General features: G+C 38.7%; 1 pseudogene and 6 gene segments (V, D, J or C); all 7 read right to left on the reverse strand.

The window, feature by feature from the left end:
* Positions 1-14,818, reverse strand: part of LOC117492117 — a 28,592-nt gene extending 13,774 nt beyond the window's left edge. Inside the window, 3 exon segments of the V gene segment in view lie at positions 14,151-14,266; positions 14,355-14,439; positions 14,684-14,818. Coding sequence covers positions 14,151-14,266; positions 14,355-14,439; positions 14,684-14,818 — 336 coding nt within the window.
* LOC117492959 lies at positions 5,302-5,920 on the reverse strand (annotated as a pseudogene).
* Positions 14,819-15,434: 616 nt separating the features above from the next.
* LOC117492987 lies at positions 15,435-15,913 on the reverse strand. The segment is given in 2 exon segments: positions 15,435-15,770; positions 15,850-15,913. Coding segments are annotated over 2 exon segments (366 nt in total).
* A 794-nt stretch (positions 15,914-16,707) lies between these two features.
* Positions 16,708-17,196, reverse strand: LOC117492118. The segment is given in 2 exon segments: positions 16,708-17,033; positions 17,122-17,196. Coding segments are annotated over 2 exon segments (375 nt in total).
* Positions 17,197-17,977: 781 nt separating this feature from the next.
* On the reverse strand, positions 17,978-18,512 carry LOC117493000. The segment is given in 2 exon segments: positions 17,978-18,297; positions 18,394-18,512. Coding segments are annotated over 2 exon segments (348 nt in total).
* A 1,594-nt stretch (positions 18,513-20,106) lies between these two features.
* Positions 20,107-21,188, reverse strand: LOC117492119. The segment is given in 2 exon segments: positions 20,107-20,435; positions 21,170-21,188. Coding segments are annotated over 2 exon segments (348 nt in total).
* Positions 21,189-22,006: 818 nt separating this feature from the next.
* LOC117492981 lies at positions 22,007-22,518 on the reverse strand. The segment is given in 2 exon segments: positions 22,007-22,339; positions 22,428-22,518. Coding segments are annotated over 2 exon segments (366 nt in total).
* Between the last annotated feature and the right edge of the window lie 344 nt (positions 22,519-22,862).

Below are 22,862 nucleotides of genomic sequence, written 5' to 3' on the forward strand. Positions count from 1 at the left end.
TTGGCATTGGGATGTCTGGAGGGGAGGAAACTCTTGGATCAATGTGGTACAATCAGCAGACACACGTTGTCCTCTGCACAGTAGAAATCTCCAAAACTGCAGTTCACACCACTGTTGCCTTGACAACGAGGCACAAGCAAAATGTCAAAACCTCCTCAGAGATGCGTTCTTTGCACAATTCTTCTTTTTCTGTAGTGAGCAACATTTCACCAACACATTGATTCAGAGTACAACCCAAAGGTGGCGCACAACTATCCAGTGCTGCTGTAATCACAGCCAATCAGCTACTAGAGAAAAACTCAATTTAAATCTCTCCCCCAACGGGTTACAAAATGGCTGAGTGTCCATATGGTCAGGAATGCTGAAACATGTGAATGTTAAAACAAACTAACGGTGGTAGTTTACCCAGATTCTTTACTTCATTCAAAGTAGTAAAACTAAATTGTAAAATCTCTTTTCTAGTTGACGTCCTGCTTTTAAATTCTAGTCAGGAAAATAACATAAACATCATCTTTAAAATCTTCTTAAATTCGAAACTAAAAAGGTATTAATTCTCCACCATGATCCATTTTAACATCAAAGTCTATAAAAACTGATGATTTATCTTTAAAACCCATGAGGAATGACAGTTCTCATAAAACACTATTCTTCTTTACTTCAGTTCTAAGTCAATGAGCAAAACAAGGAAACCCTCCTTAACCACTATAGATTCTTCTTTTATCTATTTGCTCATTCTATTCTTTTTCTAATTGTTTATCCAAGTTGTGTTACAAGCATGGTTAGGTTTGTAACAGAATACAAAACTAACTGTATTCAGCGCTATATTTGAAAAACAAGTAATTTAATTACAGTTAATGAATATATTTTTGGAACACTTAAAGGAATTATTGGTGGAAAAGTTTCCTCACAAAATGTAATCTTCATTACTAAAGCTAAAACCTAAAGAAATCATCACGGAACAGTTTTCTTTCCATATCACTTAATTGTTTCAATAAAAACAAAGAAGGCATTGTGAAAACTCCAACCTTGAGAACATCTCAACACTTTATTCCATCCAAGCATGAATGTTTATGACAGACACGCCCTATTAATCCAAAACGGTCTTTAATGATATCAATTGTGAACTTTCTTAACATTAATTGTAAATGCAACGTATGTTCTCTTTAGAACAAAGATAGGATAGTTGCAGCTGAAACTGGTTAATAGCAACTTTCTGTTAACCTAGATAAGCATGTTGTTCTTATATCTAGTAAATACATATCTTTTTTTATGTTACTCATAAAACAGTAAACCATAGGAACATTTTCCCGAATAGTAGTTCACTTTATATAACTTTGACTCTCTCTAGACTCTTTAAAACATCTTAATTCTAGGTGAAAATAAAAAACTAAATCTTTTTATTTCAATATAGCTACTTCATATACTCAGTAAATCTCTTTTTACTTTCCCTTGATGTTACTGTATATAATATAATTTTTTCCTTTGAAATATAATTAAGTACAATTCTTAGTTAATGACAAATACCATGAAATTCACAATACAATGCAATGGTAACAATCAGTTCTCAAAACTTCTCATAAAAACCACAATGTGACGTAACTGTATCCTACAAAAACTATGCTAAAAACAACAAATCATTGTTTCTTATTTATTTGAATATATCTACTACATCAAATCAAACATTGATATATTAATTTTCAATGTATTCACTCCAACTTCAGATCACTCATTGATCTTTCACTCCTTTTTTAAACTCACTCCTTTTTTCAGGCATCAGAGAAAAGAGCAAACAGACGCACTGCTGCTCTCACGGCTGATACAACAAAGGGTCTCCTCTTTTACAGACTCAGAAAGAGGGGGAAATACTTTCACAGACAAATACAGACACACCCCGGCTGGAGCTCTCAGCCTTTTCAGGAGAAGGGGGGACATATTTCAAGCTGCAGCTTCTTTGACCAATAAGAAATTAAAACAACAAACTATGGTATACCAAAAACATTTAGCGCTTTATCACAGGCTCTACATTATATTACGGCCTGACAAAACATGGAAACCTCCACTTTTGTATTCAGTGAATTCACAGAGTCGCCAGGCAAGTTTTATACTTTTAACTCCCTGAACTCAGATCGGGCTTATTAATCTCTTAATTACCGAACGGACCGGATGTGCACTTGGCTCGCAAAGCAAATTATATCCCCTCAGCCAAATGAATCTCTGAACCTTAAGACAATCATTAGGATCTTCTCAGGCAGAATTCACGACTACGAGGTCAGATACAGTGATTCCTCCAGCATAACATGTCCTTACGGCTAGCAAAGATCATATCCCCTCAGTCAAACCTTTAGCTTCTCAGGCAGACTACGAGGTCAGATACAGTGATCTCTCCAGTATAAACATTTATCAACATAAAACAAGAACTTTACGAATCAACAATGACAACCAGCAGACAGAACAATCAACAAATATATCTCAGCCATAGCTGTGCCTTAACTCCACTCCTCTGCTTTTTTTCTTAAATTTGGAAAAATAACCAATACAACTTCAAAAGTCAATTTCATTCCAAATACGTTCTGCTTACTGTGAGTCGGCATTTCTTCTGTGGAAGTCTCAAGTCTGGTTTCTCAATTCCTTGAGATTTTACCACAGCTTTCTATGTAGCTGCCTGATCAGGGTGAGTTGAGACCTCCAGAGAAGGAACACAGCAACCTCCAGCATTGGCAATCTCGGTAGGACCTCCAAAATGTTGTGGAGATATCCAGCATAACACAACAGGAAAGAATGAAACAGAGAGGAATCAATAAAACACAAACACAGATATAGCTGATAAGTAATTATTATTTAGTTGTTGCAACAAACAAACAATAATGGGAAGTACATCACCTGCTGCCACAGCAGCCAATCGCGGAAATGCCCCCAAGAACAGAAGAAACACAGGGCTAGATATACTTTTCTAAATGACACACGAACATGTTCCCCAAACATGTTTAACGCACGCACATTTTATCATGCAGCCAACCACACAAATGTCACATGTTTTTCTCTCTGAAAGCTATACCTGTATATGTTTAAACGTCATCATCTCATGACATCCTTAGGATTAGTTAACTAACAAAGGTTAACTGTTTTTATAACCTGAGGCCTTCTCTGAACTTCCTTTCCCTCGGTGTCAGCTCACTTAAAATGAATACATCTATTGATAATTCAGAACGACCATTGTCTCTCTAACTGTGTGTGACCCAACTCAGTAACACACATCATATGGAATACCATGTGATCATTAATGAATATCAGAAATACGCTGTATTAAACATTCTGCCATAACAATGCCATCGGGAGCAACTCAGGGTTAAGTATCTTGCCCAAGGATACATCGGCATGTCGACTGCACGGGCTGGGATCGAACCCACAACCTTCTGATTGAAAGGCGAGAGCCCAATATATAGTAGTGTTTAGGAAATGTGCTTTATTCTCCTCTCAAATTTCACCTTTCTAATAATCTAGTCACCCAGCCAAGCTCTCTGTCTGATCAAATATTGTTTTTCAGCTTGTTTCTCTTTTCATATTCAATGTATTTTGTGGCTTGTATTTATAAATATGACATGTGTTATTTAATATCAATAATAAGATATCATGAGGGTCTATCTGGTGATTAATGGGAAACACATAGAAATCTGATGGGGATACATCATCCAAGTGTTATTGCAATTTGTGAGAAAACCCAGAAGTGTATAGGATCACATTGCTTTGTGGTTAGTGGAGGTTTTTGTGCAGCTGCTCCACTGTCTTTAGTCACTGTGTGTCGAGCACAGAAGTAAACAGCAGAGTCTCCAGCTGCCAGGCTGCTGACCTCGAGGTACTGAGTGCTGCTGGGAACATCTTCAGTCATGGTGAAGCCGCTTTGAAAGGAGCTGCCATAGATAGGAGAGTTGTTGCCTGCGTCCATCCTCCCAACCCACTCCAGAGCTTGTCCTGGCCTCTGTCTGATCCAGTGAATATAATGGCTTGTCATTGTAAAACCAGATGTGATACATGACATCTTCACTGTCCCTCCAGGTCTTTGCACCTGAGAGGAGGACTGCTCCAGTTTGATCTCACTCCAGACTCCTGTAAGTAAATCATTTTTGCTCATTATCCAACATTTTACCAAATAAATAAAAAAAATAAGTAAATCAGAAGTGATGTTTCTCACCATGAACAGTAACTAAAAATAATAAACTCCAGATAATTGTCCTTTCCATTATGTGAGAAACACTGTCAGTGCTTTCTGATCTGAGTGTTTCAGAAACATATAACACTTCTCTGGTGTTCTGCAACAAGTCGCTGATGGTGTGTTTTAAAGAGAGGAAGAGTTTGCATCGACCTCCCTCTACAGATTCAAAAAGGAACATGTGACATCAACATTTCCATAAGCAGAGTATCTCTACGACGGCTGCATTTACATTTCACATTCACTTACATTTCCTGTCCACTTATTTCTGGATTAATGAAAACGAAAAAAGAGGAAAATAGTTTGTTTATGTTCTGCAATGACATCTTGTTTCTTCAGTGGTAGAGCTACTGTTATTTTCTATTCCAGTAGATCAAAACAGAAACACAGAAAATGTGTTCTATATTTAACAGGCACCACAATGCACACAACACATTTAGTATGAATTCAATTGGTCATATGTGTTTTGCATTTTGTGCAAAATGAATTCTCTCTCAGTCTCTTCTATACTGATCTTGGCTGCAGTGGAAGTGAAATAATATTACACAGACATTTAAATACATTTTTGAATGAACTTATCAGAGAGTGAGGTGTGTATCATTGTTCACATTTATACTCTGTGTGGTTGAGTCACATGGTTGCTGAGTATTTGTGCAGGTCTGCTGGTGGTTTGTGTCACTGTGGGCTGACGTACAAGGTTGAGCAAACACGATTTAGATTATAAAAACAAACTTTTCGATAGTTTTATGAAAATATGAAGTTGGATCAAAACTATTCATTCTTCTCCTAATCCAGTTATGACACTGATAAAGTTGTCTTTTACATTTGTTATTGAATAATTATCTCATAGTAAATGTCTTTTAGAGGATCCCATTCTACTATAGAAAATAATATACTGTATTATCAGACACTTTTAAAACGAACTTATGGTCTTACTATCCCTTTTAGATGTTATACCTACAATGATATACAGTATCAGTGATTGTAATGTCAGATTGTTTAAATTGGTGAAAACCCTTTCTGTTGAATTAAGTTAAGAATATTTCTATGACATCTTAGTACTCTTTCCCTCTTGATTGTAACAGTGAGCTGGTGTTGAGATCATTTCTGGTCTGAGGGCTCCTCCTCTGGTGGCTTCATGTTACAAGTGTTCAGGCTCTGAGGGGTTTTTGTACAGCTCTACTGATGGTGTGTGTCACAGTGTGTCTCTGGCACAGTAATACACAGCAGAGTCTCCAGGCTGCACGCTCTGTCCGTTCAGAGTCACTGTTTTGCTGGAAGAGTCTAAGTCGATACTGAACTTGCTCTTCAGTGAATCTTTAAAGTATGTGGGGTTTCCAGTAGCTGCCATTCCTATCCACTCCAGTCCTTTCCCTGCAGGCTGTCTGATCCAGGCTGTGAAGTAGCTGCTAAGAGAATAAGAGACCTGACAGGTGATGGTCAGACGTTGACCTGGCTGCACAGTCACAGAGGCTGGCTGTATCAACTGCTCACACTTCACACCTGTGGAGGGAAACATGTTGAATAGTGAGCGAGGTTAATAACTGAGCAGTCAATGTGAGCGTTCTGTCAGTGTCTCTGCCTCAGTGAGACTCACAGGATCCAGCAGCCAGCAGCAGCAGCAGAGCTACAGAGAACATGGTTGGTGTTGAAGGTGACCTGATGGAGCTTCTCTTCTTCTGCTGCAGCTGACAGCATGATATCAAGTCTTTATAGCAGACTGTGAGGAAGTTCACTTTGCATAGAGAGGGACACTGACAGGCTATAAAAGAGGGACGGACTGTCCTGTCAAGAGTTGTCATTTGGATTTGTGTTTGGACATATGAAATAACATTTATCTTTTAAAAAAATAAATGAAAATGATCTTTTTATTTCCAATCAAACCTCAGACAAACAGTATATTTATTGTCTGATGTAACTTTTGGTAGCTGATATCTGATGAAGCAGTTTTATTGAGGCGATATTTCTTTCAGTGTTTTGATTATGTTGATCTCAAGCCTTTTTGTGATTGTGAGAAGCAGAACACAAAGTTTTGAATTTGTATTTGAACTTGTTGAGTTTTTGTACAGCGTTTCTCCTTTCTGTGTCACTGTGTCTCTCGAGCACAGTAATAAACAGCAGAGTCTACAGCCGTCAGACTGCTCATCTGCAGATACACCTGCTGTCTGTTGTTGTCTCTGGAGATGGTGAACCGGCCTTTCACTGACTCAGAGTAGAAGATGTAGGCACTGTTAGTAGGGTGCATAGTAGCAACCCACTCCAGTCCTTTCCCAGGAGCCTGTCTGACCCAGTTCATATGGTAGCTACTTAATATGAATCCAGAGGCTGTACAGGTCAATCTGTGAGATTCTCCAGGCCTTTTAGTCACTGAATCAGATTCTGTCAGAGTCTGACCATCAACACCTGTCAAGAGGATAAAAACACATCTGGTGAAATAAGCTGTTGACATAATTAAAATCTGTGTTAGATAAAGATCAGTAAAGATGTTGACCTGCCCAGCAGACAGTGAGCAGCAGCAGTCCTGTCCTATAGTCCATCATGTTAAACTGTGTGTCCTCTGTCCTCTGTCCTCCTCTCTGCAGTCACATAAGTAGAGGGGGAGATATCTGAGTTTTGCATTGACTCCTCCTTTCTGATTGAACAGTGTCCTCTTTTAACAGTATTTTATATTTTATATTTATAATGTTAAAAACATTATCTCTTACAATTTTAAATTGGTAAACATTTGTTATTGGGGTGTAAGTCACTTTGTAACATTTTATCATTGTTATTTAATTCAGATTTGTCGGATGAAACAAACAAATAATGGATTTTATTTACTGTTCATTCAAATAAAGGTATTAACATTAATGATATTAAAAAAAGCTTTGAGTTAATTTAGTAAATAAATCACTTTACATGTTTTATCAACATCTAATGTCTTTAACATTTATATTTTTGATCAAAGATGACGTTTTGTGTCAAATAAAGAACAGAAATGCATTTTGTGGGGAAGTATTCATATCTTGTGTATATAAGATACCCTGATATTAAACATGTAGCTAAAGTCATAGTGGAAATGTATTGTGTGTGCTGCAGTGGTTTGAGCTCTCCTCTTCAGTTTGCAGTGAGATAAATAAAGATGGAAGAGATGAATATTTGCATTGGCTCCTCCTCTTAGTGCTGAAAATGAAGAATGTTTAAATTAATATTTAAATTCTGATCAAATGAACAATCTGCCTAAACAGTGTTGCTGTTTTATATAGAAACCATTCGTTATCAAACAAGACACACAGGAAGAAATGCCTGAGATACTGAAATCTGTTTGAGGGAGAACTAAATGAACTCATGAATCTGCAGTGACTGCTGATCCAGCTCCTTTTTGTGTTATAATGAAGCAACCTCTCAAAGAGTGAGAGTATAAACCTGTAGTTCAGTCCAGGGTCTGAGTGTGAGTTAAGATCAGTGAGAGCAGCAGATCTGAGTGTTTCCTTTTACTGACAGAGGAGAGGGGAACTCAACACTGACTGCCATCTAGTGTCTTTATGAGAGCAGCTGCTCCATGATATGCATTAATGTTGCTGAAACGTGTTCATGTAGTGTTGATTTTATTTATATTTGGACATTGATCTCATCGGATTCTTTTTTAGTTTTTGTCCTTGGCTATTTTGTGTGACAGTGATCAATTCATCTAGATCTTTTTTTAATTGATTGAAATTGCTGGTAATTTATGAACTCTCTCAAGGCTGAATTTCATAATTATATTATATACAACCAAAGCAAAAGATAACTGAAGAATATAATTCATTGTAAGGGTATATCTAAGATAAGGATGAGGTCTGTAGGTTTTTGTACAGCTGCTCAACCAGCTTCAGTCACTGTGTCTCTCGAGCACAGTAATAAACAGCAGAGTCTACAGCCGTCAGACTGCTCATCTGCAGATACACCTGCTGTCTGTTGTTGTCTCTGGAGATGGTGAACCGGCCTTTCACTGACTCAGAGTAGAAGATGTTGCTACTGCTATCACTGATAGTAGCAACCCACTCCAGTCCTTTCCCAGGAGCCTGTCTGATCCAAGCCATCCAATAGCTTTCAAAGTCAACTCCAGAGGCTGTACAGGTCAATCTGTGAGATTCTCCAGGCCTTTTAGTCACTGGTTCAGATTCTGTCAGAGTCTGACCATCAACACCTGTCAAGAGGATAAAAACACATCTGGTGAAATAAGCTGTTGACACAATTAAAATATGTGTTAGATAAAGATCAGTAAAGATGTTGACCTGCCCAGCAGACAGTGAGCAGCAGCAGTCCTGTCCTATAGTCCATCATGTTAAACTGTGTGTCCTCTGTCCTCTGTCCTCCTCTCTGCAGTCACATAAGTAGAGGGGGAGATATCTGAGTTTTGCATTGACTCCTCCTTTAACTGTGTGTCCTTTTGCAAGGCCATTGATAAAGCACCAGAAAGTAGACTTCATGTAAAGTATGAGGAAACCCTCTCCTTGCTTTACAGATTGAGGGGTAGTCCTTAACGTTTGATGACATTTGGAGAATGAATGTTTAAATGTACAGCAATCACTCTCCATGTAGAAACAAATATGTGTTGGTGCATGTGTTGGATGATGGCAGAGAGACCCACCTACACTGTGTGCACACGTATTAGACAAGTTGTACTTTTGAGGATTCATTTATTATTGAACAACTACAGTGCTCTCTGTGCATCACACATGTTAATAAACCTCAAATCTGGATATTTAAGAAAGTAAAAATGAGGATTTGCCTTTTATAGGATAAAATATGTGTGTACAATTATTGAGCAACTATTAGTGTGTAAACTTATTATGCAAATAAATTAAAAAATCTAAAATGTTCCCATCTCACTTTTTTCATCTGTTAAAGAGAGAATAATAAAACAAACAATATTTGTCCTGCATAGAAATAATGGTCTTCTTGAAAGATGCAGACTTTTCCTGTACCACTGCTTGAAGAAAATGTCTTCTAAAAACTGGCAGTATATTTGGGAGTTGACTTTCTAGTCATTTTTTATAATTCCAGCCCATACCAGAACCCCTCCTCCACCTTGCTGGCATCGAAGTGGAGCTCTGGGCCCGTTACTGATCCAGCCACGGACCATCTGGACTGATCCGTCAAGAGTCACTCTCATCTCATCAGTCCATGAAACCTTTGGAAAATCTGTGTTTAGATATTTCTTGGCCCAGTCTTGACATTTTATCTTATGTGTCTTGGTCAGTTGTGCTCGGGTTTCATTAAATATGACAGCACTCGAGGATAATGGCTTCCTGGTAGCTTCACGTTTGATTCTTCTCAAATCTTTGGCAGTTCATTTGCGTCTTTTTCTCAATACGTTTCTTCTGACCCCGTTGACTATTTGCACCAAACGTTTGAAGGTTCTGTGATCACGCCCAAATATCTGAGCAATTTCAAGAGTGCTGCATCCCTCTGAAATACTTTTTACAGTTTTGACTTTTCAGAGTCAGTTAAATCTATTTTTTGGCCCATTATGCATGAGACAAAGGAACTGGCTTATAATTGTGCACCGTGATATAGGGTGTTGATGTTCTTAGGCCACAGCCTCCTTACACCCTCATTACACAAATACACATCACCTGATATGCTTAAATCCAATACGCATTCAAGTTTATACAGCTTGGAGTTAGAAAATATGGTATGATTTGGTCAAAATACTCACTTCAAACAGATAAAGCTTTCCTGATGATAATTCATTTCAATCTTTATTTCAGACTCAAGGTCCATATCACATACAAAATGACAAGATACACATCAATAAATAAGATTAAAAAGCTAAACAAAAAAAACAAAAAAAAACAAACAGATAAAAAACATAAAATCAGTCCAATTACAGCTATAATGTTTATGATATAATGATGATTGGTGTACAATCAGCAAAGTAAAACGATGTGTATTAATCTTATCAAAGTGTGCATTCATTAATGTTCTTCTAGAGATACATGGGCACAGTAATACACTGCTGTGTCCTCGGCCTTCAGACTGTTCATCTGCAGATACACTTTACTGCTGGAGTCATCTCTGGTGATAGTGAATCTACCCTGGACCGACTGAGAGTAATATATAGGAGTACTAGCTGTGTGAAAGCGATCCACTCCAGTCCTTTCCCAGAAGCCTGTCTGATCCAGTTCCATACTGAGCCTCCAAAGTTGAATCCAGATGTTGTGCAGGAGAGTCTGTGAGATTCTCCGGGTTTCCTGACTGCTGGTTCAGACTCAGTTATGGTCTGACCTTCAGCGACAGACCAAACAAACAGAGCAACCACCAAGAGTGTTAGCTTTCCCTGAGCCATGTTCACACAGTTTCTTGTGTTTTCAAAAGCTTGAGTCCCTCTTTAAATATGAAGTAAACTTGATCCCTTTGAGAATTCATTTGACGATTAGCTCCTCCTACTTTGCATTCTGCTTTAAAAGTCAAATTCAAGGCTATACAAACAGCATTAAACATCATTTAAACTAGCAGCAAATAGCTATTTAAGGCAATTGTTGACAAAAATGAACTGTTGATTAAATTAAACTTACTATAATTATTCTTTTACAACTAAGGCTCCAGCTGATTTTTTTTCTTGAATTTGACTATAACTCATATGAGTAACTTCAAAGCTTTAATTCTAATCATTGTTTTAGTTGTAACAATTTGAAACTAATTTAGAAATTGGTTGAACGATATGTTTTGTATTATATTTTATGTTGTAACTGCAATGAAGGAAAGCATGATGGTCTAAATGTTTACTTGTGTTTGCTGCAGCTGGATGAAGACCTGGGTTTTGTTTATTCTCTTACTTTAAAGGTTTCAGTATTCAAATAGTGGCAATTTGAGGACAGATACAGAGAAACTTGGAGCCTTAAGAGGACATAAACTACTAAGGAACTGAAACCTATTTGACAATGTGCAAAAACACATTTCTGCAGTGCATGAAAAATGCAAACTAAATAAGTTAAAAGACGTAGGATCTCAGATTAGACCATTTTCTAAATGTTAGCACATAAATGCTTTTCATGGTTCAGCTGCTGTCTTCTCTAAAGAGACATTTTGATAAGGCTCTGTTTTGCAATAAACATGATAACTCTATTTAGTGATGTGATTCCTACATTCAGATATCTGTTAAGAAATATGTTTTACATTGTTTGGTGTAACTAAAGTTGTGTCATGATATTTGAAAGACTCCAAATCTCACATTAACAGTGTGAGAAAAGTGTGGTAATAATGAGGGGTTTTTGTACAGCTGCTCAACCAGCTTCAGTCACTGTGTCTCTCGAGCACAGTAATAAACAGCAGAGTCTACAGCCGTCAGACTGCTCATCTGCAGATACACCTGCTGTATGTTGTTGCTGGAGCCGGTGAACCGGCTTTTCACTGACTCAGAGTAGTAGATGCTGCCACCAACGATCGAAGCGATCCACTCCAGTCCTTTTCCTTCAGCCTGTCTGACCCAGGCGATGTAGTGGCTATTTAATGTGAATCCAGAAGTAGTACAGGTCAATCTGTGAGATTCTCCAGGCCTTTTATGCCCCTTTCACACCAACGCAACTCCGGTTCAAGCTCCGTGCTAGAGCTTTTCTGGTTCAGAACCGGTTCTTCGGTTTAGCGCCGGCTCTTTTCACACCGCTCAGAGCCCGACTTGTGCTGCCACTGCTGCGTCATGACGTCACAGTTTACGTCGCTGAGTTTCTCCCCAACGCCGGAGCTCACCTCACAATAACAACGGGCCGGGGACTGCGTTGCTTTTAATCATACGAAGCCAGATTAAATTAAATAACGACTTCTCCAACCTTATACTTTTCTCCAGAGTGCCGTGGTTCATTGTTTATTAATGTGTTTCAGCGGCATTTACCGACCGCTGCAGTGCTGGCCGGCTGCTCTTCCACGAGTGTATTCTCCCGTTAGCTCCGGGTTAGCTCACACGGCTCTAAAGTATTCACTGTCTGACTGTCACACAAGCAGCTGATACATATCCCCAGTTCCCCTTAAGTGAATGTGTGTCAGTCTGAATTGACGCTGTTTGGTGTCAGTCTGAATTGACGCTGTTTGGCATCACAACGCTGTTATGAAAGTTTCTCTGGTATAACATGGGTGATGTTAGCATAGCAACCGAAGCTAAACTGACTACTTGCTAAGCAGTTTTCTACAGGCACTTTTTACCGACGTATTTTTCATTATGATTCTACTTGTGATAGTCGGACATGACAACCTGTGCAGCCCATGTATTGATTCCATCCGATAGCTGCTATAATAACAATCAAAACGTCTGCCTGCTCTCCACAATGATCAATAACAGCGAACGGATGGTCAAAGTAAGGTACAACAGAATCACACAAAGCCTGGTTAGTGTTGCCTGACTTTATAAAGTGTGTTTTTTTTAACAAGTGTGTGGTTGCGTTCTAGTCACTTTGCTCAGCACTACTGCTTGTTACAACTTTTATTTGCCGTACTCGCCTTAAGTGTTAGCTCAGGTTAATCTCGCCCCCCTCCGACGTAAGCGTGACGTATGCGGTTCTTGCTTCTAGACGGACAACTTTTTGGTGCTCGAAACGAACCGGATTCCGGAGCTTAGAGGCTGCTCCGCTGCGGTGTGAACAGGAAAACCCGGTGCTTTTCAAGCACCAGCACCGAACCGGCCCTGAAACACCGTTGGTGTGAAAGGGGTATTAGTCACTGGTTCAGATTCTGTCAGAGTCTGACCACCAACACCTGTCAAGAGGATAAAAACACATCTGGTGAAATAAGCTGTTGACACAATTAAAAGCTGTGTTAGATAAAGATCAGTAAAGATGTTGACCTGCCCAGCAGACAGTGAGCAGCAGCAGTCCTGTCCTATAGTCCATCATGTTAAACTGTGTGTCCTCTGTCCTCTGTCCTCCTCTCTGCAGTCACATAAGTAGAGGCGGAGATATCTGAGTTTTGCATTGACTCCTCCTATAACTAAGGGTGTGTTTTTTCAGAATAATTTTGCAAGGCCATTTATAAAGGGACAAACAATTGACTTCATGTAAAGTATAATGATTTTGATTGACAGAGGGACAGCTAGGCCTACATCCAATACGACAATAAACTCAATTAATTAACTAACGATTAATCTCAGGTGTATTTGATTTAATCTGGGTTAGAGATTAGATGATCAGAGCTGCTTCTTTAAGGGAAACATTATTAAAATATATTTTTTATTTAATCAACGTCTCCAATGTGTTTACGGTGGATTAAAGTTTGGCAGTTAGCTGACTGGAATCAGTTGTTTGTCTCCAGTGTTAAATATTTAATTTGCTTCATTTGGTTGTGGTTATGTTACAGTAATGTTTCAAATTCAAACAGATAAAACTTTCCTGATGATAATGTTTATGATATAATGATGATTTGTGTTCAATCGGCAAATCAAACAGATGTTTTTTAATGTTTAATGTTATCAAAGTGTGCTTTCATTAATGTACTTCTAGAGATACATGGGCACAGTTTAACCATACTGAATCAGACAAACAGCTGCGTTGTGTGAAATGGGACATTTTATATTATATTTGATATATTTAGTTGGAGACACAAAATAAACAGAAATACATATTTTTCCGTTAGAATTCACTATATTTCTTTAGGTTGCAACTGAATTAAACATTGCGTCAAATGAGATGAAATAGGATGTCAATATTCAGTTACTCAGTATTTCAATATAAAGTGAATGCTCTCATGGGTGGTGGTAAATAGAGGAAGTAGTTTTTGTACGACTCTCCTGTTACTGTCTATCACTGTGTCTTCTGGCACAGTAATACACTGCTGTGTCCTCGGCCTTCAGACTGTTCATCTACAGATACACTTTACTGCTGGAGTCATCTCTGGAGATAGTGAATCTACCTTGGACAGACTGGGAGTAAAAGATAGAAGAACTATATATATAAGCGATCCACTCCAGTCCTTTCCCAGGAGCCTGTCTGACCCAGTGCATCCAGTAGCTACTGAATGTGAATCCAGAGGCTGTACAGGTCAATCTGTGAGATTCTCCAGGCCTTTTAGTCACTGGTTCAGATTCTGTCAGAGTCTGACCATCAACACCTGTCAAGAGGATAAAAACACATCTGGTGAAATAAGCTGGTGACACAATTAAAATCTGTGTTAGATAAAGATCAGTAAAGATGTTGACCTGCCCAGCAGACAGTGAGCAGCAGCAGTCCTGTCCTATAGTCCATCATGTTAAACTGTGTGTCCTCTGTCCTCTGTCCTCCTCTCTGCAGTCACATAAGTAGAGGGGGAGATATCTGAGTTTTGCATTGACTCCTCCTTTCTGATTGAATTGATGGCAGGTGGCAGTAGCTGTCTTTTTATTATTTACTGCCACCTGTTGGTACTAGTGATAATAAATAGTTAGAGGTTTTTGTAAAGCCTCTGTGCTTCCTTTAATCAGTGTGTCTCTTTGGCGCAGTAATACACAGCAGAGTCCTCTGGCTTTAAGTTGGACAGCCTCAGATGCACCATGCTGTTGCTATCATCTCTTCTGATTTCTACACGTCCCTCCACGCTGGCATATTTGTTGCTACTAGCCGAAGAGTAGCCGCTCCCTATCCCTGTGTTTATTAGTGAGATCTTCAGCAGGCTGGTTGCACCCATCTTAGATTCTTCAGAGACTGAACCTACAGGGTAACTTTGAGAGGATGTGTGTCTGACCCTCCTCGATGAGGTCCCTCAGGGGTGCGTCTTGGGTCCCCTCGTCTTCTCTTTGTTCACCAATGGCTCTGTCATTCTATAAATATCTCAATATCTTGCTTTCAATATAATACATGCAGAGGCCTGAGAAAAAACATTTGGAGATCTCTACGTCATATTGATCACTCAAATGTTTAATAAGGGTAAGGAATTATACAAAATACCCCCTAGCTTAACATTCTCCAAAAGAATATGATTTTGATTAATATTTCAAACAAAGTCCTCATATTTATGATATATTCTTTAAAAGCCATATAACACAGAGAAGACAAACACATTTGGACATTAACAGTCTGCAAGGTTTTTGCATAGCTTCCCTGGGGACTTCCACCAGTGTCGCCCTCTTGCGGTAACCTTTGACCCTGACTTATTTTTTAAAACACTAAAGACGTCTTGTGACGGAAGCATTGCGTGGGGAAGTATTCACATCTTGTGTATATAAGATATCCTGATTTAAGGTGGAAAATGACTTGCACTCTCTATTGGTTAATGCCATTGACAACTGCAGTGGTTTTTGTACAGCTCTGTGGCTTCCTGTATCACTGTGTCTGTCGAGCACAATAATAAACAGCAGAGTCTTCAGACGTCAGGCTGTTCATCTGCAGATACACCTGGTCCACGTTGTTGTCTCTGGAGATGGTGAAGCGATTCTGGACTGACGTGGAATAATATATAGTACTTCCACTTGGAGCAGAAATGAAGGCAACCCACTCCAGTCCTTTTCCTTCAGCTTGTCTGATCCAGCTGATATCAGCATCACTATCTGATATTCCTGCATATGTACAGGTGAGTTTGTGGGACTGTCCAGGCAGCTTTACCACCGCTTCAGACTCAGTCAGAGTCTGACTGCAAACACCTGGAGAGAAAAGCAGATTGATCACAACAGACCCAAACATAAAGCTAAGAAAAAGAAGAGTGCAGGAGTATGTACTCACCAGAAATCCATGGAAGCATCAGAAACATTAAACATGTAGCTAAAGTCATAGTGGAAATGTGTTGTGTGTGCTGCAGTGGTTTGAGCTCTCCTCTTCAGTTTGCTGTGAGATAAATAAAGATGGAAGAGATGAATATTTGCATTGGCTCCTCCTCTTAGTGCTGAATATGAAGAATGTTTAAATGAATAATTAACAGTTTAAAATGTTGATAATATTACATTCTGATAACATGAACAATCTGCCTAAACTGTTTTGCTGTTTTATATAGAAACCATTCATGATCAAACAAGACACACAGGAAGAAATGCCTGAGATACTGAAATATCTTTGAGGGAGAACTAAATGAACTCATGAATCTGCAGTGACTGCTGATCCAGCTCCTTTTTGTGTTTTATAATAAAGCAACCTCTCAAAGGGTGAGAATATAAACCTGTAGTTCAGTCCAGGGTCTGAGTGTGAGTTAAGATCAGTGAGAGCAGCAGATCTGAGTGTTTCCTTTTACTGACAGAGGAGAGGGGAACTCAAGTTCCGTTTATGAGAGCAGCTGCTACATGATTTTACTCACATATATGCATTATGTGGCTGAAATGTGTTCATGTATTGTTCATTGTATTCTTTTTTTGGACATTGATTTCAGGAGACTTTTATGTTTTTTTGTTCTTGGCTATTTTGTGTTCCAGCGATCAACACATTGATAATATTGTTCCAACAATGTGTTAATTAAACATTGCTGGTAATTGATGTCTGAATCTCCTACTTTTATTAAAAACAACAAAAGCAAAAGATAACTGAAGAATATAACTGATTTTGAGGGTCTATCGAGATAAGAATGGATACCGTAGGTTTTTGTACAGCTGCTCAGCCAGCTTCAGTCACTGTGTGTCGAGCACAGTAATAAACAGCAGAGTCTACAGCCGTCAGACTGCTCATCTGCAGATACACCTGCTGTCTGTTGTTGTCTCTGGAGATGGTGAACCGGCCTTTCACTGACTCAGAGTAGAACTGGTTGCTACCATCAGTATAGATATAAGCGATCCACTCCAGTCCTTTCCCAGGAGCCTGTCTGACCCAGTTCATCTCGTAGCTACTGAATGTGAATCCAGAGGCTGTACAGGTCAATCTGTGAGATTCTCCAGGTCTTTTAGTCACTGGTTCAGATTCTGTCAGAGTCTGACCATCAACACCTGTCAAGAGGATAAAAACACATCTGGTGAAATAAGCTGTTGACACAATTAAAATCTGTGTTAGATAAAGATCAGTAAAGATGTTGACCTGCCCAGCAGACAGTGAGCAGCAGCAGTCCTGTCCTATAGTCCATCATGTTAAACTGTGTGTCCTCTGTCCTCTGTCCTCCTCTCTGCAGTCACATAAGTAGAGGGGGAGATATCTGAGCTTTGCATTGACTCCTCCTTTCTGATTGAACATTGTCCTCTTTTAACAGTATTTTATGTTAAAAACATTATCTCTACAATTTTAAATTGGTAAATATTTCTTATTGTGCTGTAAGTCACTTTGTAACATTTGAATATCGTTATGTAATTCAGATTTGTCAGATGAAACAAACAAATAATGGCTTTTAATTGATTAAAATAAACATTATTGTCATTAAAAAATGCTTTGAGTTAATTTAGTAAATAAATCACTTTACAGGTTTTATCTACATCTCATGTCTTTAACATTTATATTTTTAATCAAAAATTATGTTTTGTGTCAAATAAAGAACAGAAATGCATGCATTTGTTTTTGGAAAGAAACTCTGACATCCAACAATTTGTTGTTGTGTTTTGGCTCGTAGATGTACTGTTTAGTATTTGTGAATAAATAGTGTGAACAATATTCTTAGAGCTGAAATTGGTTGTAAAGAAACTTACATTTAGAGGACAAAATCCAATTACTGAAAATATATAATTATGGATACTTGAGAAGGCTGATGTTTAACAATTTAAAGAAGTTATTCATTTTTATTCTGGGAATACATACAGTAATGTATCAGTGATTATAACCTCTAAATGTTTAAACTGATGATGTAACAGTGAGCTGGTGTTGAGATCATTTCTGGTCTGAGGGCTCCTCCTCTGGTGGCTTCATGTTACAAGTGTTCAGGCTCTGAGGGGTTTTTGTACAGCTCTACTGATGGTGTGTGTCACAGTGTGTATCTGGCACAGTAATACACAGCAGAGTCTCCAGGCTGCACGCTCTGTCCGTTCAGAGTCACTGTGTTGCTGGAAGAGTCTAAGTCGATACTGAACTTGCTCTTCAGTGAATCTTTATAGAATGTAGCTCCAGTGTATTTGATACCTATCCACTCCAGTCCTTTCCCTGCAGGCTGTCTGATCCAGGCTGTGTAGTAGCTGCTAAGAGAATAAGAGACCTGACAGGTGATGGTCAGACGTTGACCTGGCTGCACAGTCACAGAGGCTGGCTGTATCAACTGCTCACACTTCACACCTGTGGAGGGAAACATGTTGAATAGTGAGCGAGGTTAATAACAGTGAGCAGTCAGTGTGAGCGTTCTGTCAGTGTCTCTGTCTCAGTGAGACTCACAGGATCCAGCAGCCAGCAGCAGCAGCAGAGCTACAGAGAACATGGTTGGTGTTGAAGGTGACCTGATGGAGCTTCTCTTCTTCTGCTGCAGCTGACAGCATGATATCAAGTCTTTATAGCAGACTGTGAGGAAGTTCACTTTGCATAGAGAGGGACACTGACAGGCTATAAAAGAGGGACGGACTGTCCTGTCTCGAGTTGTCATTTGGATTTGTGTTTGGACATATGAAATAACATTTATTTTTTAAAACAAGAAATGAAAATGATATTTTTATTTCCAATCAAACCTCAGACAAACAGTATATCTATTGTCTGATGTAACTTTTGGTAGCTGCTATCTGATGGAAGCAGTTTTATTGAGGCGATATTTCTTTCATTGTCTTGATGATGTTGATCTCAAGCTTTTTTGTGATTGTGAGAAGCAGAACACAAAGTTTTGAATTTGCATTTGAACTTGTTGAGTTTTTGTACAGCATTTCTCCTTCCTGTGTCACTGTGTCTCGAGCACAGTAATAAACAGCAGAGTCTACAGCCGTCAGACTGCTCCTCTGCAGATACACCTGCTGTCTGTTGTTGTCTCTGGAGATGGTGAACCGGCCTTTCACTGACTCAGAGTAGTAGATGTAGCTACTGCCACTGCTGATATAAGCGATCCACTCCAGTCCTTTTCCAGCAGCCTGTCTGATCCAAGCATTCCAGTAATTACTACTAAACCCTGAATATGTGCAGGTCAGTCTGTGGGACTCTCCAGGCTTTTTAACCGCTGGTTCAGACTCAGTCAGTGTTTGACCCTCAGTACCTACAGACATGTAAACAGCTCATTAGTTTCTGTAATGCAGCCATATTGTCTTTGTACCAGGAGGTCTGTCAGAAAAACAGGTTTTGTTCTTACCTGCAGAGTTAAATTGACAGGATGAGAAAAACCACCAGATAATCAGGTCTGATCATTGTGAAAGCCAGTTGTCTCTGTCCAGTCTACAGTGTGTATGTCAGTGATTTAGTGTCTGTCCTTCACTCTGCAACACATATGTAGAGATGGAAGAGGTCAGAGTTTGCATTGACTCCTCCTCCTCAAACAGAAACACAGCACATCCCCTGAATAGATATGATGTAGATTTCCTTTTTGCATACTATGATTGAATGTATATATATCCTTAAATTAAAAGGTTGAATTTAAAGTTCTTTGTCAGTTCCTTTTATTTAAACCTAAATAAGATGTAATCATTTATTCTGCTTTGCACAACATTGGTTGCCCATCCTCAACATACTGGAAACATCATGCATAAATATATTATTGATACCTGCTGTTAGGAAATTAATAATGGGTTATTATTGTTGCAGGAAAGCCTCAAGCCTTTCATAGTATACGTTTAGAGACATTGTCATATTCCCGTTATTGTCATCTGTATTTTTATCCTCTACTGCCACCTGTTGGTACTTGAGTGAGTAATGTGACTGACATTTCTATATTTAATGTTTCTTTTTGCCCATACATGAAAAATACATTTAGAAGATGTTTTTTCTGTTTTATGAGGAAATTACTTTTTTTAAAGACATTTCTTTTTTATTATTGTGTTTTGTAACTTGGCTCAGTAGCAACTGTTTTTTCATTTTCATAAAAACTACAGCAAGGAAAGATTTAGTCAAAGTATAATTATCCTTGTACTCTATCAACTAAGTATGGATGAGGACTGTAGGTTTTTGTACAGCTGCTCAACCAGCTTCAGTCACTGTGTGTCGAGCACAGTAATAAACAGCAGAGTCTACAGCCGTCAGACTGTTCATCTGCAGATACACCTGCTGTCTGCTGTTGTCCCTGGAGATGGTGAACCGGCCTTTCACTGACTCAGAGTAGTAAATGTGGGCACTGCTAGTAGGGTGCATAGTAGCAACCCACTCCAGTCCTTTTCCAGGAGCCTGTCTGACCCAGGCCATCCAGTAGCTACTGAATGTGAATCCAGAGCCTGTACAGGTCAATCTGTGAGATTCTCCAGGCCTTTTAGTCACTGGTTCAGATTCTGTCAGAGTCTGACCATCAACACCTGTCAAGAGGATAAAAACACATCTGGTGAAATAAGCTGTTGACACAATTAAAATCTGTGTTAGATAAAGATCAGTAAAGATGTTGACCTGCCCAGCAGACAGTGAGCAGCAGCAGTCCTGTCCTATAGTCCATCATGTTAAACTGTGTGTCCTCTGTCCTCTGTCCTCCTCTCTGCAGTCACATAAGTAGAGGGGGAGATATCTGAGTTTTGCATTGACTCCTCCTATAACTATGGGTGTGTGTTTTTTTAAGAATAATTTTTGCAAGGCCATTTTTAAAGCAACAACAAATAGAAAATAACGATTTTGATTGCCAGAGGGACAGCTAGGCCTACATCCAATACGACAATAAACTCAATTAATTAACTAACGATTAGTCTCAGGTGTATTTGATTGAATTTGGGTTAGAGATTAGATGATCAGAGCTGCTTCTTTAAGGGAAACATTATTAATATATTTTATGTATTTAATCAACTTCTCCGATGTGTTTACTGTGGACTTAAAGTTTGCCAGTTAGCTGACTGGAATCAGTTGTTTGTCTCCAGTGTTACATATAGAATTTGCTTCATTTGGTTGTGGTTATGTTACAGTAATGTTTCAAACAGATGAAGCTTTCCTGATGATAATGTTTATGATATAATGATGATTTGTGTTCAATCGGCAAATCAAACAGATGTTTTTTAATGTTTAATGTAATCAAAGTGTGCTTTCATTAATGTACTTCTAGAGATACATGGGCACAGTTTAACCATACTGAATCAGATAAACAGCTGCGTTGTTTGAAATGGGACATTTTATATTATATTTTATACATTTTGTTGGAGGCACAAAAGAAACAATAATACATATTTCTGTTTGAATTCACTATATGTCTTTAGGTTGCAACTGAATTAAACATTGCGTCAAATGAGATGAAATAGGATGTCAATATTCAGTTACTCAGTATTTCAATATAAAGTGAATGCTCTCATAGGTGGTGGTAAATAGAGGAAGTAGTTTGTGTACGGCTCTCCTGTTACTGTCTCTCACTGTCTCTTCTGGCACAGTAATACACTGCTGTGTCCTCGGCCTTTGGTTTGCTGCAGCTGGATGAAGACCTGGGTTTTGTTTATTTTTTTACTTTAAAAGGTTTCAGTATTCAAATAGTGGCAATTTGAGGACAGATACAGAGAAACTTGGAGCCTTAAGAGGACATAAACTACTAAGGAACTGAAACCTATTTGACAATGTGCAAAAACACATTTCTGCAGTGCATGAAAAATGCAAACTAAATAAGTTAAAAGACGTAGGATCTCAGATTAGACCATTTTCTAAATGTTAGCACATAAATGCTTTTCATGGTTCAGCTGCTGTCTTCTCTAAAGAGACATTTTGATAAGGCTCTGTTCTCCAATAAACATGATAACTCTATTTAGTGATATGATTCCTACATTCAGATATCTGTTAAGAAATATGTTTCTAATCGAACAGTGTTTGGTGTAACTACCGGTGTCATGATATTGAAAGACTCCAAATCTCACATTAACAGTGTGAGAAAACTGTGGTAATAATGAGGGGTTTTTGTACAGCTGCTCAACCAGCTTCAGTCACTGTGTGTCTCGAGCACAGTAATAAACAGCAGAGTCTACAGCCGTCAGACTGTTCATCTGCAGATACACCTGCTGTCTGTTGTTGTCTCTGGAGATGGTGAACCGGCCTTTCACTGACTCAGAGTAGTAGATGCTGCTACTGCTAGTAGGGTGGATAAAAGCGATCCACTCCAGTCCTTTCCCAGGAGCCTGTCTGACCCAGTTCATCCTGTAGCTACTGAATGTGAATCCAGAGGCTGTACAGGTCAATCTGTGAGATTCTCCAGGCCTTTTAGTCACTGGATCAGATTCTGTCAGAGTCTGACCATCAACACCTGTCAAGAGGATAAAAACACATCTGGTGAAATAAGCTGTTGACACAATTAAAATCTGTGTTAGATAAAGATCAGTAAAGATGTTGACCTGCCCAGCAGACAGTGAGCAGCAGCAGTCCTGTCCTATAGTCCATCATGTTAAACTGTGTGTCCTCTGTCCTCTGTCCTCCTCTCTGCAGTCACATAAGTAGAGGGGGAGATATCTGAGTTTTGCATTGACTCCTCCTTTCTGATTGAACATTGTCCTCTGTTCACACTAATATTTACCTTAAAAAAATATCTCTTTAAATATTGATTTCGTCAACATTTAAACCTGATATAAATGTTATCCTTATATTGCTTCGTTACATTTACATTTCTTATTTAATTCAGTTTCTTCCGATGCAACTTGAATTTCTGCTGCTGTTTATTGAAAATAGGTTTTAAAATTGTTATGATTTAGTTTTATATCATGTAGCGTGTATATCACTTTGCAGGCTAGGTTTGAAATAGACGAAAAGCATCCCATACTTTTTATCAAAGC

The sequence above is a fragment of the Trematomus bernacchii genome, unplaced genomic scaffold, assembly GCF_902827165.1.
Source record: "Trematomus bernacchii unplaced genomic scaffold, fTreBer1.1, whole genome shotgun sequence".
In the NCBI taxonomy this organism is placed as follows: Eukaryota; Metazoa; Chordata; class Actinopteri; order Perciformes; family Nototheniidae; genus Trematomus; species Trematomus bernacchii.